This window comes from Rattus norvegicus, chromosome 14, assembly GCF_036323735.1.
Source record: "Rattus norvegicus strain BN/NHsdMcwi chromosome 14, GRCr8, whole genome shotgun sequence".
Classification (NCBI taxonomy): domain Eukaryota; kingdom Metazoa; phylum Chordata; class Mammalia; order Rodentia; family Muridae; genus Rattus; species Rattus norvegicus.
Genome location: NC_086032.1, coordinates 100,489,599 through 100,507,576, shown reverse-complemented (window position 1 = coordinate 100,507,576; position 17,978 = coordinate 100,489,599). Strand labels below are relative to the sequence as shown.

Genomic DNA, 17,978 nt, shown 5'->3' with positions numbered 1-17,978 from the left:
GCACCTGCGTGTCTGATTTCTTCATCCTCAGGCTCCCCTCAGGAGTCAGTGCTTCCATGAAAACACCTCTGACTGCCCTGGAGATAACTGTTCTCCTCTGACCCCTGTATACGTAGCCTGCTTATTTTCCTGCATGGATGCCCCACTGTAACACACTGCTTAGGTAATGGAGTGATTCGTGTGTCTCTCACTGCTTATATCACAAATGGCACCAAGGCGGACAGATAGAGCTGTGCAGATGGTATCCGCTGAGTGAGCCGGTGAGCGAGGCAATGAACACCTCTCCCTCTAGGAAGGATTCTTATCCAGGGGTGATGAGCCTAACATAGCCAGCTCTTAGTTTGTGGACTGACACATCGAATGTACTGTCTAGTTGTTAGCTATTATTATTGTCTTCAGACACACCCACCAACAGTGCGTAAAGACGAAAGCTTTCTAGCCCTGCCCTGGCATGCCGTCTCCCTTCAGCTCAGCTTTGGTCAATAATGCAAAGAGGAAGTGGTGGTGATCTTTAAAATCTGGGTGGTGAAGTTTCCAAGGGAATTTTGGTAATCAAGGTTTATAAGTAAAACACTCCCCAAGTCAGAAGATTTAGAGATACAATGTAGAATAGCTACTGTTCTCTTCCACCATTTCACCTAGATAAGAAGCATTGCAGTTAGGGAAAGGGAACTCAGACACGAAGTGTATGGTGAGACCTCCCTCCCTCCTCCCTCCTTCCTCCCTCTCTTCTCCCTCCCTCATTCCTCCCTCCTGCCTCCCTCCTCTCTGTCCACCTCTCTGTTCATCTCTGTCTTCCTGACTCTGGAGTCCATGGCATCCTGAGTTGCTGAGATCACAGACACATGGCTGTGTCCTGCTAGCTTTTCCTTTTCCTTTTTTAAGATAGTGTGTGTGTGTGTGTGTGTGTGTGTGTGTGTGTGTGTGTAGGTGTCCTGTTTGCATGTATGTCATGCAGCACTTAAATCTTGGTGTCCATGGAGGTCAGAGGAAGGCATTGGATGCCCTGGAACTGGAGTTACAGATGGTTGTGAGCCACCATGTGGGTGTTGGGAATCGAACCTAGGGTCTCTGAAAGAGCAGCCTGTGCTCTTAACAACTGAGCCATCTCTCCAGACTTGAGATTTTCTTTTTAAGGAAAAAATTTGCCTTAAACTTCTCAGTCACAAGAATCATTTTTAAAATATTGCTCCTACCTGAAGTTTTCCGTAACCAGAAATAACAGCCTTTAAGAACATAGGACACCTTATTTTTGTGTCATTCCTCATGGCGTACCTGCATGTGCATGTGGTGGGACATAGGTGGTTTGCTTATAGATAGATGTATAGCTCTCACTTGTTTGAGCTTAATGCTTAAAAAGTTCTTTTTTTCCCCATGCTTGCTTTTATTTTGACTAGTGATTTTTGTTTCAGGGAGACTACAGAATCTTAGTTGATAGCTAAATAAGGTTGATGACTTTTGTACGTCATAATTGAAGCTTTCACTTTTATTCTGGTAGGCACACAGCTGGCAACCTGGAATAAAAAATCCATATCGTGGTGTTGTTGTTTGGCCTGTTCCTGAAAACATCGAAATCACGGTGACTCTGTTCAAGGTAAGTTCTTCTTGTATAGTCTAAGTTTATAGGTATGGCTGTGTGTGCTCGTGCATACAGATTAGAGCGTGCACTTGTGTCTCATCTCTTCATGACTTCATTTTCTTGGAAGTAAGCATTTATGCTCTGTGAAGGTAGGACGGTCCATGGACTCTTCTGTGCCCTACTTGCAGGAGACTAGACAGTGCTTTTCTTGTGGAAGCTAAAGCTTGTGAGGTGCTTGATCCTGCTCCTTATTTTGTTGGTTTTGCTTGATAGCAGTTGACTCTAAATCCAGTGTCCAATAAATGCTGACACTAATGCAGCATGATCATTATAATTAAAATTGATAGCTTGTTAACTGCTTCTTGGCTTTTTGATCAAGATCAAGTGCAGTTGTTAGAAAATGTGCATATCCATTATACACACACATACACGCACACACATGTACACACATGTATACACACATGTGCATGCGTACACACACACACAGCATTACTTCTCTGAATGATTCATGGTAAAGACATTATTTTTACAAAGGAATGGAAGGAGGAGGCATGCACTAAATATTTTAGGTCATTAAGTGAAAACAGTGAAATTAGAGCTCAGAATGTGAAGCCAGGGTAAACATGTGCTTTTGATTTCTTTGACCAAGTACACGGATTCTTGTGTTAGTCAGACTTCTCTTGTAGCTCTGATGGATACTTGAGAGAAACAACTCGAAGGAGCAGAGAGTACATACATGTGTACACATACACATACATGTATGTATAAATGTGTATAATACATATACATACATATGTACATGTGTGTACATCTCTAGTTGGCCTGGAGGACAATGAAATTTGCCTAACTTTACCTGCCAGGTGCTGATACACACACACACACACACACACACACACACACACACACACACACACACATTCGTATATACCCTCTCTTTCTCTCTCTCTCTCCCTCTCTCTCTCCACTTTTCATTGTGCTTGCCATATATATTACACACACAGCATTTTTATCTTCTCCTTAATGCATAGGGAAAATAAGAGTTGAGCCAGTAGTGGCTCTTTTGTTTATCTTCTTTCCTAGGACTGTCAGAGTCGACCTGTCCCATTCTGTTAGCTGTCCTCAGCGGCTGCTATGAAGGAAGCCCTTCTTTCCTGTAGTTCTCCTGCTGTAGTCTCTGCTTACATCAATTCATTTAATTCTCAAAGCTGCCCAAGGTTCTATCAATATTTCCATTTCACTGATAAGGAGCTAAGTCAGTGGGGATTGGAGTGTCCCCAGTACCTATGAGTCAGCTCTATTCTGTCCTCTGTGCCAGCAGTTCTCAACCTCGGATTGCGACCCCTCTGGGGCCTGTATGTCAGATTCATTTCAAATACTTGTAGTATGATTTATAATAGTGGTAAAGTTACAGCTATGGTAATCTTACGTTGGGAGGTCCCACAGCATGAAGAGCTGTACCAAAGGGTTTCAGTGTCAGGAAGGGCGCGGCCCACTGCTCTGTTCTGTGTTGTGTGCTCTGCAGTCATGGGCTGTGAACATTAACCACAACAGCACTCGAGGAAGACTTTAAACCATCTCATAAAGGGAATTTCTTGGTTAGTCTCCTCATATTGGTAAGACAGATGAACAGACAAGGTTGTACAGTGTTTTGTGTTTATTTTAGTGGCAGAGAACAAGAGGCCGGAATGGAGATGGAGCAGGAGCATGCTCATAACTATTTCTTTGGGAAACTGACAGATGATTTTGAGTTAAAAGTAGCTATTACTTGTTGCTTGGAAGATTAGGAGTTAAGTATGGTTTCCAGTTCTGATGTGGGCGTGTGCTCCTCACTCAACTTTCATGCCCTGAGGAGTAAGATAAAGGGAAGATCCCCCAACCCCCTGCTTTCCTAGTTTGTAGTATCAGACACTTCTCCTCAGTCATATTATGGAGCTTTGAAGCTGTTTCCAGTATTTAAATTAGTATTTTCAGTGAATCCTTTATCTTTCACATCATGTAGAATTCAGGTAGAAAAACAAAAAATAAAAGGAACAAAATGAAACAATTGTATTCTTTCATGGTAATGTTTGGATCTTGTTTTGGAACAGCCCTTAAATATTCTAGCAAAGAGTTTCCTTATACTTTCCCCTTCTATCAAATTTCACAGTTGACTTAATTTTAGAATTGTAAAGGGAAAGGGCTGCTCCGGGTTCCTTTGTTGTCAGTGAGACAGTCGGTCAAGTAAACTCACAGAAATGGGTTTTGAATTATTTATTTATTTTGTAAAAATTTGTTTACTTTGTGTGCACGAGTGTTTTGTCCATATCTCTGTCTGTGCTGCCTGAGGAAGGCATGGACCCTGGAACTGGGCGGTCTGAGGCACCATTGGCTGAGATTGTTACCCAGGTCCTCTGGAAGAGCAGCACTCAGTGCCCGTAACTGTCGAGAAGCCACTCCAGCCCCCTAAACTCTTAAAAACAGCCCTTTATCTATGCGGGTGTCTACCTGCTTGTGTGTCTCTGTGATGTGTGTCTGTGTGATGTGTGTCTGCCTGCTTGTGTGTCTCTGTGATGTGTGTCTGTGCGATGTGTGTCTGTGCGATGTGTGTCTGTGTGATGTGTGTCTGTGCGATGTGTGTCTGTGCGATGTGTGTCTGTGTGATGTGTGTCTGTGTGATGTGTGTCTGTGCGATGTGGGTCTGTGCGATGTGTGTCTGTGTGATGTGTGTCTGTGTGATGTGTGTCTGTGTGTCTGGGTGACGCCTGGTGCTGAGGAGGCCAGAAGAGGGATGGGGTCCTGTGGACCTTAGGTTGCAGATGGCTGCGTGCTGTCTCATGGCTGCTGGGATCAGCTGGGTCCCTCGGAAGAGCAACCGTGCTCCTAACTGCGGAATCGCAAGAACATTATCAGTGTGATGCCCTCTATAACTGAGCCAGCAGTTGCCTTCTTTAGATTATGGGCTTGTTTTTTGAAAATTCAATTAAATTGAAGATAGATATGGCCGGTAAAAAAATTTTAAAACGTTTCAGATTTTCAGAAGGTAAAGGCCTTTTTATATCATTAGTACAGAGGTAAGAAAGTTGACAACAGTTAAAGGTGAATAAGGAAGACTAATTGTAAATATTTTGTCTGGTCTATAATAAAATAATCCTGTAGACATCCACTTGAAAGTGCCGGAGAAATGGACACTGCTGCTGCGACTTTCACACTGTTTACTGACACTTCCTGTCAGGCTAGCTCTTGGCTCCCCTGAAGTCAGCCCTTCAAATGAGGCTGTTTTAGGTGGACGCCACCATCTGTACTTCAACAGTATTTTATTTTTAAATACTGGGTTATATTACTATGCGGAGGCACTGTTGTGTGGCACATTTCATCAGTTCATTTGTCAAGTATTCTGGAGAGGCTACAGTGTGCCACACGTTCCTTGAGGTTGAACTAAATCAGCAGAGTGGATAAAGGTCAGTGGGTCTGGAGCTCCAACATTTGCACTGTGAGGGCGACAGCTCCTGTGTTCCAGCCTTCTGCCCAGTTAAATAGTGTCTGCCTCCTGTGCTGCTGGGGTGAGTGAGACACTGCTCACCTGGGACAGGGCGAGCGCTCACCAGGTGTCTCTGTGCTGTGGTCATTGGAGCACTCAGCAGGCGTCTCTGTGCTGTGGTCATTGGTACTGATCGTCCTGCAGTCCTGCAGACAGACAGGTGGGAAGACGGTGGCTGGTCGGATGGCTCTCCCACGACCCAGCGTGTTCTCTGAGGAATGCTGATGAGCTCTGAACCGTTGTGAAAGCTCTTCCAGTCTGGATGCTCATTTCTTTCCATAACCGAGTTCATGGCCAGGTCCAAACGCAAAAAGTGGCAGGTAGAATTTTCAGCTTGCGTCTTTCTTCTCCCAGCCGTGTTCTCCTTCCCGCTGCCGCTGCCACCGCTGAAACTCTGTGTTGGGTTTTTAGCTTTACCAACATGAGTTTACTTATCCAAAGAGTGTCAGTACAGTTCCACTATGTCAGCACGCCACTACCCCACTACCCGGGAAATGAGAAAAGAAGGTGACTAAGAAGTTTGGAACTGCATCCGAGGCTCTGGGCTGGACGGGGAGTGTTAGGCAAGTGCTCTGCCATTGAGCTCAATTTTCCTTATTCTATTGAGTTTCATATCATGCACCGCAGTCCTGTTCACCTCCCTGTCCCCCCATATCCTTTGCACTTGCAACCTTCCTTCCCCCAAATGAAATACACACACAAAGGCAAAGCATAGAAAGCATCTCACTGTGGAAAGTGTAGTGTGTCACAGCGTATAGCACCGTATATTCCTCTGTGCACACATCGTGGCTTGCAAATGCTCACTGCAACAAGTCATTAATCTGGTTGACTCTGGCTTCTGTGACATCATCAATATTGGATCCTCACTGGGATTCCTCCCAGGTGTCCGGTTGCCCCGTGTCATGAGATCCTGCAGCAGTGGATCAGCAGGACCGGTCCTTTCAGGCTTCCCAACTGTTTGAAGATGATACAGATGTTGGGGTGCTCCCTCTCAGAGCCTTGGGTCTGGGCCTGGGTGGTAGCGGAGCTGCTCTGTGCTCTGGTTCTTCCTTAGGGACCACTAGGGAGAGCCGGCCAGCACTGCTCTGCCTAGGCCACCCAGTACCTCCACAGGCAAGAGAGTGTCCGCTCTCCTGCTGTCATGGCCTCAGGGCAGGCTCACCTGCACCCAGCCTCCCCCACTGTGTTGCCCAGTCAAGGTACAGGGACAGCTCTCCTGCGTCCCAGCTGCTGGAGGGCAGGGCCAGCTCCCCTCACCTCTGCTACCAGGACCATCTCTACTGTGCTACCCACTCTGCCTCTCTTGAGTGCCGCTGTCTCCTGTGAGAGGTGGGGCAGGGCCATTTGACTGGGCTGTGGACATCCATTTGGTCATCCCCAAGTTTTCTAGTGGTCATATAAGCTGCAGACATCAACACCTACCCCTGCTGCTGGGTAGCCATGGACCCAGACATGGCCCTCAGGGTTACCACTCACAGCAGGCTTCTCTCCCCAGAGTCTCCAGTTCCATTTCTCTTCACGTTGCTCTAGCGGGGCTCCACTTCTCCGTCTCCCCCTCTGTCCTCCACATTCTCAGAGATTGTGGTGACTCCCTCTCCGCCTGCTACCAGCTAGTGCGTCCCTGGGTGGTGTCCTCAGGCAATGGATGTCTGTGGCCCACATGGGGGTAGGTCTGTGGGTGGCATAGTGGTCCTTGGGTCTGTCAGGTTTCCTCTGCCCATGCTGTGCTGCATGGTAGTAGGCGTGTCTCTGTCTCTATGGCTCACATGTGTCTGTGGGCTCTTTACCTCTCATACCACGTGGCATGGCTGAACACAGGTCTTCTTCCTCCCAAGCTGCTCTGCCTGGATTTGATTTGATTGATTGAAGTATCTTAGGCAGGAGACAGCCGTCCAGCTAGGACGAACCAAGGTCTGCCTGCCATCCGCTCCCCCACTGATACAAGAAAACAAGGGTCTCATGGGGTTGCTCAGGCCAGCAGTGAGCTCATTGTCTTCCCTGCAGCTCTGAACTTGTGAAGAGCTGGGGGTACATAAGCCACTGAGCCTGGCTGAGGGTTGGGATTTATTCCACATGTCAGGGAGTCATGGAAACGTGGGTTACACCGGCATGGCCAGAGTTGGCTCCAAGTTAACGTGTGAGCGAGAGATGAATGGAGAGACTGTTGCAGCTGGCTGAGCTGTGGCCATAGCAACACGAGATTATAATGATAATGACGTGGAGCCCAGCATGAACAAAATGCTTCCCGTGAGGAGCAGGTGGATCCTGAGAGCCGGAAGAGACACCAGAGTCGTCCTCCGTGTGCTGTGGGTGTGCCTACTCTTTAGTGTGTTAAGGCAAACTCCGCTCGGCTGAAATACTCTGTGCTGTCTGTCTCCACACCTCCTCACCCCTCACACATAGACTTGAACTCATTATGTTCACAACAAATGCGAGAAGCCCATGGCTTTATTTTTATTTTTAAAGTTATCGATTTTTTTTATAAAATAGTTGACCACTTTGAAATAGATTTGAGAGAATACCAATTCCTGTATTAAAATTTTACGGTTTAAAAGTTACAATATTGCTGTTCCCTGACACATATCCTAGGTGCTTTTGTCGTTGTGATAAAGGCCCTGACACTGCAGCTTGAAGGGGGCCTTGTGCAAGGTGGTGTGGAGGCCTGGGCACAGCTAGAGGCAGCGTCTCTCCGCTGTGCTCACTGTGTGTCCTCACACTTGGTGCCTTTGCTTGTTCTAATGTTTGTAGAAATGGCACACGGTTCCGAGTTCTGCTGAGTCTGGGTGTCTTCTCTCATGAAGCGTTCTTTGTTCATTTCTGCAAGATGGAGCACACGGTTTCTAATCCTCAGTCTGGCCTTTTATTTATTCTGTACACCTATTCATTGGAGAGTATGGTATATGCCTTTTATTTATTCTGTACACCTATTCCTTGGAGAGTATGGTATATGCCTTTTACTTTATTCTGTACACCTATTCATTGGAGAGTATGGTATATGCCTTTTATTTATTTCTGTACACCTATTCATTGGAGAGTATGGTATATGCCTTTTATTTATTTCTGTACACCTATTCATTGGAGAGTATGGTATATGCCTTTTATTTATTCTGTACACCTATTCATTGGAGAGTATGGTATATGCCTTTTATTTATTCTGTACACCTATTCATTGGAGAGTATGGTATATGTCTTTGAATGCAAGAACAAGTATGCGTAAGTCCATGGAATACTTCACTTAAAAAAGTGACAGGGGCCATGGGGGGAGCAGGATCCCTCACCCCCCTTAGATTCGTCAGGTAATTTCTCAGCAGGAGAAGTGGGCAGAGGATTATCAACAGTCCGTGTGGGTTGGTTCATTGTCTAGATCATGGAGTCCCTTGGGATATTCAAGCAGGACTTACAGTTGTAAATGCTGACTGTGAATGTGAGAGGAGCTCGCTGTGAGCGTTTACCCCTCAGTGACGTACTCAGTCTTTAACTCACAAAGTTGGCTGTGACAGGATGCAGTCCTGGGAGAGGTGTTAGCAAAAGATAACTTTATTGATATAAAATAATGACTTAAATTTAGGAAAATTACTTAGCTTTTTTAAAGGATATTTTGCTCCTTCCTTTTAAAAAAGTTAGTAAAACTGCAGGCAAGCCAATCAGTATTGTTTGATTGTATTGATTGGATTAATGATACGTGTTTTCTTACTTTTCATAATTTCCTTTTGTTGCAGGATCCTCATGCAGAAGAATTTGAAGACAAAGAGTGGACATTTGTCATTGAGAATGTAAGCTAAAGGCCTTACTATATTATTAAAATACATGAGCAGTTTAATCATGGGAGAAATGCTGCTTTATGGAAACTACCAGGGAATTTGCAGGTTTTGGAAGTTATCAATAACAATCGCTTATAAAATGTTTATGATAAAACTGTAAAAGTCTTACTGACAGACTATATGCGCTCTCTGTCTTGGGTCTATGGCCTGACAGCAGTCATTTACCCTTTACAAATACCAGCTTGGTATTTCTTATCTAGTGAACACTTGCATATTTTGGACTCCCAGGAGGCTAACAGTATACAGTGTTAAATTGGTGCTTTCTAACTAGAGATGAGAGAAAATAGGCAATGAAAACATAATGACTACTAGCATAGGCCTGGGGTGGGGGAGGCTGGAGAGATGGCTCATTGGTTAAAAGCACTTCTCAGTCGACTGCAGTTGGGATCGAACATTGGATATCTAGCTCCAGGGAATTTGATACCTTCTGAATGAACATGGACACATGATCATGGACACACACGGACACACACACACACACACACACACACACACACACACACGCACACACACGCACAGGCACAGACACACGGGCACACGCACAGACTTGGTTCCTCAGGTTTTGAGCTGTTGGGCAGATTGAAGATCTCTGTGAGCGTCAGCCTTCACAGCTGCTGTGATCGTCACCATCGTCATCACTCTCCTCAGAACTCTAAGACACATGTGTTACCTGCTGATGACAGTCTCTGTATCCTGTTCCTTTCTTCTGTGCTTGGCCTCACTCTGTTCGGTGTTAAAGGAAACCTAGCTTTCCCAGTGGTAACTTGGACCATTGTAGGTTTGAAGTGTTGGAAAGAGAGGGAGTAAGATCAAGTATCAGGGACAGACATCGCTGGGGAGTTTTGCTGGCCGATCTGAGCCACACCAGCATGTTGGAGTCCCACACACATCAACACTTTTGACAGTTTTGTAGAAATAGATCTGAGCATAAATTACACTTGGAGAAAAAACAAACTGAGACTTAAGCTAGACTCGAAAGCTGACATGCTCATATCGTATGGAGAAGTCTACAGTGGATGACCTCTGTGTCTCATGACTCCTCTGTACATTTCAAACCTTTTAACTTGACAGGTGGAAGACTTAGTGAGTTAAATTCAAACTAGTTAATGGTAGAAATATGTTAAAGCTAGTTTTGTATTTGTGTGGGAAGGTGGTATGATTGTCTTAGGATAAAGAAACAATAGTTTCACATTTCTGAAAATCAGGTTATAAACTAATGAACCAAAAGGCTCAAGTTTTTTTTAAAGGAAAACTATATGACATTACTAGATTTGACTACTGCAAAAGGTATCTTAAAGGTCAGCAGAGGTACATACTTAAAACAGTAAACTTTAAATGTAATACAAAATAAAAATATATATTGGATTTCCTTCTATATTGGGATGTGTATTTCTCAAATAAGAGATTATGTTTATAACATTTTAATATAAAATATATTTAAGTCCAGAAAGAATTTTGCCAATTACGCTTTATTCAAATAGCTGAAATTGCTAGAAGTCAGTCGGGGGATGGGGTGGGGGAGAAAACACAGGAAGAGAAAAACAATAAGATGTGCTGGCTTTCCCTCTCTCCAGATACGTCAGTTCACAACATTTAATTCAGTCAGTACATTGTCTTCAACTATTCTTACTAACATTTATCTCATGAAATACAGTTCTTAAACCAAAATATTTGAAGAAATTAGTTTCTATGGTGTAAACACATCATTGTAAAATATACTTGGCGATGTGGTTCAGAGAGATTAACTTTTATAGATCAAAAGGTTTTCAAATTTGTCGTAAGTGAAATACGTGACTACGTGACGGAATCACCTAGGGTATCTTATGTGTGTTCATGCACACGCACATGCATGATGATTCATGTATGATGTGTATGTCAGCGCATGTGGAGTAGAGGACAGTGTCCATGCTATCCCTTGGATGCTTTCCAAGTAGGCTAGATTGGCTGGCCAGAGACGAGGAACGATCTGCCTCCCTACCTCCCCACCTCCCCATCACTGCCATTTTGCATGTGTTTTAGGATCAAACTGGAAGTTCTCATATTTGAACTGCTTCCATAGTCTGCCTTATTCTTTCAGTTTGAGATGGAGTCTTGCTCTATGGCCCACATGGTCCTGGTGTTTCTAGGCACATAATCCTCTTGCCTCAGCCTCTCTACATAGATGGGTCTATGGGCCTGCGCCCCTGTTACTGGCTTTAGGGTAGCATCTTTTAATTAGCAACTATTTTAAAAAACCATGTCAATATATGTTTATGAAGTGAACTGTGGTTGTCGTTGAACATTGCTTTTTGTGAATTCTTGAGTACAATTCCCTGGCGCCACCCCCACCCTATGCCTCCCACCCACCCCAAATTGTTTCTTCAGTAGTTCCCATTCCAGACTGGAAAATAAGGAAAAGAAAACTGAGTTGTCCTATAAATAGATTCTCATTTAAAGGATGACATTAATTTACTTTTATAGCCAAAACATAATTTCTTAGTTATGAATATTAAGGAAAATGATGTCTGTTTTTTAAGCTTTTTTAATGACCAAGCCTTAATGGAGTACTGGGGATATGGCTTAAGTAGTGTGTGACCTGCTGTGTGGAGGGCCAGGGCTCAATGCTAGCACAAGAGAACAATGGCCTAATGGGGCCTGAGCCTGCTGGCACACGCCTGTAATCCCAGCACTTGGGAGGTGAGGTAGGATAAAGTTTGAAGTCAGCCTTAGTGTCATAGCCAGTACAAGGCCAGCCTGAGCTTCCTAGTGAACTCTGGTGCAGAACACAAGGTCTCAGGATAGCTCACTGCTGGGGCTCTCACCCAGCATGTAGAAGGCCTGGGCCCTGTCTTCTGGGCCAAAATGAAGCAAAAATGGAAGCCAGGTAACTGTTGATAAGATAACTTGAGAAAAAGAAAAGTTAATGAATGCTCCAGGTGGTAATTCCCAAGCTTCAGTAGAGATGATGGCATCAGTAATAACGCTTACAGTGAACAACTCGATCGGAAGTAACAATTTCATTAGGTAAATTTGTTATGGTTGTATTCTGTTGACTTTTCCTGTCTTTATGGCAGCGTTTTGTTTTGTTCTTGTTTGTGAAAAGATGGCTGTGAGGGGCTGGAAAGATGGCTCTCTGCTTGAGAGAATTCACTGTCCAGCAGTGAGACCTGAGTTCAGAGCCCACAGCCCACAAAGCAAGAAGGGCGGCCCTCGTGTACCTGTCGGACCCTGTGCTTCCAGCTCCCTGGGGGCCGGACAGGAGGGTGTCTGGGATTATACATGGGCATTCTGTCAGGTGCTGGGGTTCAGAACAGCAGGCCATGCTCGAGGAGCAGATGCTTATCTGTTGAGCCATCTTGCCAGCCCAAGAATTAGGACAACTATCATAAATTATGAACCACCCAGTGCCAAGGAATGTCCTGTAAAACTAAACCTGGAACAAAAATGCTCACTGGGAAGATAGATTAGAAATTAGCAGGTCATATGTTTCAGTTTCTAAGATGGTTTTAAATGGTCAGAAATAAATACAAGAATCTTTTTCTTCTTTACTTATGCAGATGTTTTAGCTATCCAAGTGTGTTAACTGTTTCTGCAGCCTCTGGAAAGTTCAGGTTCACTTTATAAAATGCCAGCAGGCACACCTGTTGGTTAAGTGAGTCTAACACAGGCAACCTTTTTTCTACTTAGCCTCTCTGTCCTATATCATTGTTTTATTATGATACAATAACTTTCCAGCACATAATCACTGAAGGGGTCAATGGATCAATGATTATAGCTAAACCCAGCGCACTGTTGCAAATCGTACTGAAGGTAAGAGAAGTCTCCCATCAGTAGCATCCTGTGCCTCTACTGAAGGAAGGACAGTATGAGAACACCATGCTGTTACTGGGAAGCTCAAACAATGTTTCTCTGTGTATCCTTGGTGTTCCTGAAACTTTCTGTAGACCAGGCTGGCCCGGAAGTCAGAGATCTGCCAGTGACAGGATTAGAGGTGTGTACCCAATGACCCTGTGCCAGTGTGATTGATAGGTCAGTATCTGGTCTACCCAGATCTGTTTTCAAAAGTGAGGTCTTGAAACCCTCTAAGGTTCATAAGTGGACTTGGACTTCTAAGGCCTTTTAATGCTTTGGTTTGTTCGTGTAATTATATAACTAGGTACTTTATATACTGGTGAAATAGTTACTTTGAAAGATGATACTGTGTTTTAGGAAGAATTTATAAAAGTGAGTTAGGAATTACAGTCAAATCCTATATACATGTATAAAAGATAGAAAAATTAGATGGAGAACATTTTGGATTCACAGTACATTTCTGTTATCTTTGTCTCATTTAAAATTAAAATTCACTAGTGTTACATTGTGGGTGTTGGTTATGTCTAGGAAACAAGAAGTTGTCTAACCACTCGTGATACCCCTTAACAGGTATTAGACACAATCCGTTGTTATCAGTATTCTTTTACTGCCCAGTTCCCTCTTCCAGTCAGCTCACGTAAGAGGGATAACCGGCTAGGTGATCAGGAGCCTGGTCTTAGACCTTTTCTTTAAACCCAAAGTTAGTAAGTTTGCTCTAACTTCTAATGAGGCATAAATTACCGCACGGAGCAGTTGTCATCCATGTGCTCGGCATTGGGACTAAAGCAGTGAGTATAGCAGGTAGAAGAGTTCTTCCTCGTTCTTCTAAGGCAGAGAGAAAGAATAAAACTTAGTGAAACACACAGTGGGATCAAAAGGAACAGGTGTTAAAAATAAATATGTAGTTTGTTGTGTTAATGAGTCTTATTCTTTAAAGGCCTCCAAAAAGAATTAGAGTGTTCTTATCAGTTAAGATATTTTAATAAGAAAGCTGATAATACGTTTTATAAGATGGGAACATTTAGTTATTTTGGGACCGATGCATAAATCTTTTCCTGGGTTGTAGCTCCGCCTAGTGGTGAGTAGTAAAATTGACTGGACTGGAGAAAATGTTCTTTCTGTAGGTAAGTCATCATGAAGCATCCCTGTCCGTCCAAGCTTACATTTTAAATTGGATCAACATTTTATATGAAATATTTAGTGAAGGAAAGTGCAAAATTCTATTGTAAAAATATGGATTTTGTTTGCAAGTCAGTTAATACATTTTCCTGATACTGAAAGGCAGTATCAGAAAAAGAAACTAAAAATCCTTTTGACTGGAAAGTGTTTCAAGACTTCTTGAGGTCGTACGGTAGCAACAGTGAGAATGGTTTCTCTTTTGTCGTTGCTTTTAGTTTTTTGAGACAGTCTGCCAGTCTATATTTTAGCCTGACCTTGAATTCCTGGCAATCCTCCTGTCTGGTCTTCCTGCATGCTGAAATTCCAGGTATAGGCTACCATTCCTGGATATAAAATTAAACTTTTATTAGATACTAAAATTCCCAGTAAAACAAGTCTCAAATATATCACCCTCACAAGTCTGCTGGGAGTGTCTACCATATCAGACGCTGTGTGGACTGCTTTATGCACGTGTCTCACTTTCCCTTTGCAGTGGATCATGGATTAGACAGGTAGCCCTACTTTAAAAATATTGACACATAGAGAGGGTAAAGAGTCTGCTAAGAGTTCTGTCATTAACAAGATAGGATTTCATTCACTCTCACTTCCTCCTGGGCCCTTTCCTCAATGCCTGATCCAGTAACTGTTCCCCTGAGTGAGTGAAAGGTAATTTGGGGTGGAGGTGGGTGGATATTTCATTTGGTAAAATGTTTGCTGTATAAACATGAGGATCTAGGTCCTGAGTTTGGATGCCTACATCCATGTGAGTGCCCGGTGCCCGGGAGGTAGACACAAGCTGACCCTTAGAGCTCTGGACAGTCTGCCCGCCCAGACTGTGAGCACTGCATTTCAGTGACAGCCTGGCCTCAGTAAATAAGGTGAGAAACGACTGAGGAAGAGGCTGTGTTGGCCTCTGGCCTCCACAGGCATGCATGTGACGCATACCATACACCTCTCTGCGTGCCAACACATGTATGTGCATACCGTGTACACCTCTCTGCATACAAACACACTACAATAAGTACAGATTGAAGAATCAGGGGGCTTTAATTGACCATCTTGAGCAGTAAATCTGTGAGGAAGTCTAGGTATTAGATTTAAAAAGGTAGGCTTTTAATATTTGTATTAGATCCAAAAGCTATTTGGAGTTTTTTTTAAATAAAAGGCAATTACTTGGCTGTTATTAGACATTGTGAAATGGAGTTTTGGGATTCATTACTCATCAAAATTCATTTTCCTTGAGGTAAGCTTTTTATATGTAAATTGAGGTTAATTTTTATTTTTGGTCACAAAAGTTCTCAGTTTTGTACGTCTGAGTTTGCTTCTTGGGACTGGAGAGCTACTTGTATACAAACAAAACTTCACAGGCAAGTCTCCCACACGCTGTGTGGCAGTAGACGCGTGGTTTAAATCTTTGTTGCTGTCATTTGAGACAGAATCTCTCTTTGGCCTTAGCTGTCCTAGAACCTACTGTGTAGACCAGCCTGACCTTCAACTCACAGAGCTCCACCAGCCTGTGCCTCCTGAATGCCGGGGTCAAAGGCCTGTGCCACCACGCCCAGCTTGTGATTTAATTTTTATGGTGTCTGTGTATTCAGTTATAAAATGCTGGGGTTGATGTCTCCTTTGTATGTTATTAAGGATTAGAAAAATATATATATAAAGCACTTGACCTTCTGTGAAGGTGTGTGTGTGTGTGTGTGTGTGTGTGTGTGTTTGTGTGTACACGACACACACACATATACACATATAAAACTTTCTTTTCTTGGGAAGCTTGAAAAACAAAAAAGAACTACATTTCTAAATTAATAATTTCAAATTAAAAATTTTCTACGTTTATGTGTTTCATAACTTCTAGGCCTTACCTTTAACCTAAAGAGTTGACAGTCTCATTAAGATTGTCACCTTTTGGGCTGGAGAGATGGCACAGTGGTTAAGAGCACCAAGTGCTCTTCCAGAGATCCTGAGTTCAAAACCAGCAACCACATGGTGCCTCACAACCATCTGTAATGAGATCTGATGCCCTCTTCTGGTGTGTCTGAAGACAGCTGCAGTGTACTTATTTATAATAAATAAATAAATCTTTGAAAAAATAAAGATTGTCACCCTTTGCCATATACCTTGTTATAAATTAAGAAGTGGCTTCTAAAGTAAGTCCACTGAGAATGGTTAGTGTCACACTGTACCTTTGTATGCCCATTTCCAGCACAATACACTGACGTACTTCAGAGCATGAGTCCGAATTGTCTGTGCCTGGGTTATTTGCAATTCAGTCCTCTGTTCTTAGTGTAATGAAAGATGCCTACTTCAGGTCAGCATTTCCCATCATTAATCTGTGGTTAGTGCTTCCTCAGGGCTCTTTTTATAAAATAAAAACTTTTTGGACACTTTTTTATAACCCAACTAAATTCAGATGTAATATATTTGAACAGGTTTTAGTTTTAGATGGCTAAGTGTTTTTATTCTTTTGAAGTCACTGGTTTTTGAGTGAACTGAAAAAATGTATATTGCTAAACCAATCGAGGTGAAGTGTCACTCATTTAACACACGCTTTCTGTGTACCCAGACGTGGTCACCAATCGTGGGATTCCTGTTTTCCCTGATACTTCTTTTTCTATGAAACAGGCAGACAGCTGCAGTGTCTCACAGCTCTAGCTGTACAGTGAACTTTCTTAGTGATGTAAAATACTGTGTCAGCTCTAAGCCGAGAGAGGAAGCCATGGGTTTGACAACACAGGGTGGCTTATTCTCAGGCAGCTTGCTAATGAGGGTCTAGGTAGGGGACTGCAGGAAAAGATACCCACGAGTGTTAAAGAATGAAGGAGAAGCCAGGCAAGACTTCCTGGAGCAAGTGGCTACAGCATTCAGCTTTCAAGAAAAAAAAAGTTAGGTAAAAGACATTCAAAGGGGAGGGAAGACAATTCAGCAAAGAAAGGGCAAAAGTTCAGAAGGGGAAAGATAATTGGTAGAAAGCAGAAGCAACTGAGAGAAAATAGGAGCTCTCTGATTAGTGACCAAAAGATACCTACTGTCTGTGTGTGTGTGTGTGTGTGTGTGTGTGTGTGTGTGTGTGTGTGTGTGTATGTTAAACTGTTAACTCAATGAATTTAACAGCATGTAATTAACCCAGTTCTGTGTCCACCATGGAGATTGGTAGGATTCAGAAAGTGTTCTTGGAGGCTGTGACCAGTGAGAGGGGCAGTTTGGCTCCTTGATGCTGTGTTTGTTTTTGTGTTGCCTGATGTCGTTTACCGGATGTTACCTCCTGAAGCTTTAATGGGTGGAATGGAGTGTTAATTATGACTTTACTGCAGCCTTGGTTCTGAACACAGAGCATGCACAGATTGCACTGCACCCACATCCTGCACTGTGCCATCCTGTGCTGCCCAGAGTACCTACGATTGCAGTGTTTTTACTGTTACAGCGTTCACTGCTGCTAATGAAACATAGTAGCACATAATTACAGGAAACATTCTTAATATTTTCTAACTTCATTCCTTAGTATGAAATATCAAGTTAGTATATCTTTGAATTGCATTGTACCTGGGACATTTTATTTTAAATGAGGTTGTTGGAGTTTCTAACTTAATTTTTATTTAAATTTTTTTCATTGACTCTTCCTTGGAATTTTCAACAATATTTGAAATGATTGTACATGTTTTTTATATTTTGCTCTACATATTTGCATGAGGTCGTATTACCAGCATTAGCAATAATAAGTCAAAATACCTTTTCAACTTTGAAAAATATTAAAGATGCTTTTACATCTTATCCAAGTTATCCAACCAGCTTAATTTTTACTTTACAGGCAAATAAGCATAGCAGTCTTATTAGTATTCAAATTGGCTTTACTCTTTAGTACCTAGTAAAATCAAATGTATTTCAAAGTCTTTAAAAGAAAATAATTTAATGGTTTATTCTCAGTTAATATTTGACTTGTATGCCTAGTTTTTTTTTAATTTTTAAATTTTTTATGTATGTGAGTACACTGTAGCTGTCTTCCGACACACCAGAAGAGGGCATCGAATCCCATTACAGATGGTTGTGAGCCACCATGTGGTTGCTGGGATTT

The 17,978-nt window shown here is 42.8% G+C and overlaps 1 protein-coding gene across 21 annotated transcripts in view; it reads left to right on the top strand.

Moving 5' to 3' along the window:
- Ehbp1 (EH domain binding protein 1) overlaps nt 1–17,978 on the top strand; it is a 287,180-nt gene that overhangs the window by 74,188 nt on the left and 195,014 nt on the right. For all 21 annotated transcript variants that reach the window (NM_001305130.1, XM_063273264.1, XM_063273263.1 and 18 more), the window contains exons 4-5: nt 1,499–1,594; nt 8,816–8,869. In NM_001305130.1, coding sequence (NP_001292059.1) covers nt 1,499–1,594; nt 8,816–8,869 — 150 coding nt within the window. The remainder of the gene's footprint in view (nt 1–1,498; nt 1,595–8,815; nt 8,870–17,978) is intronic.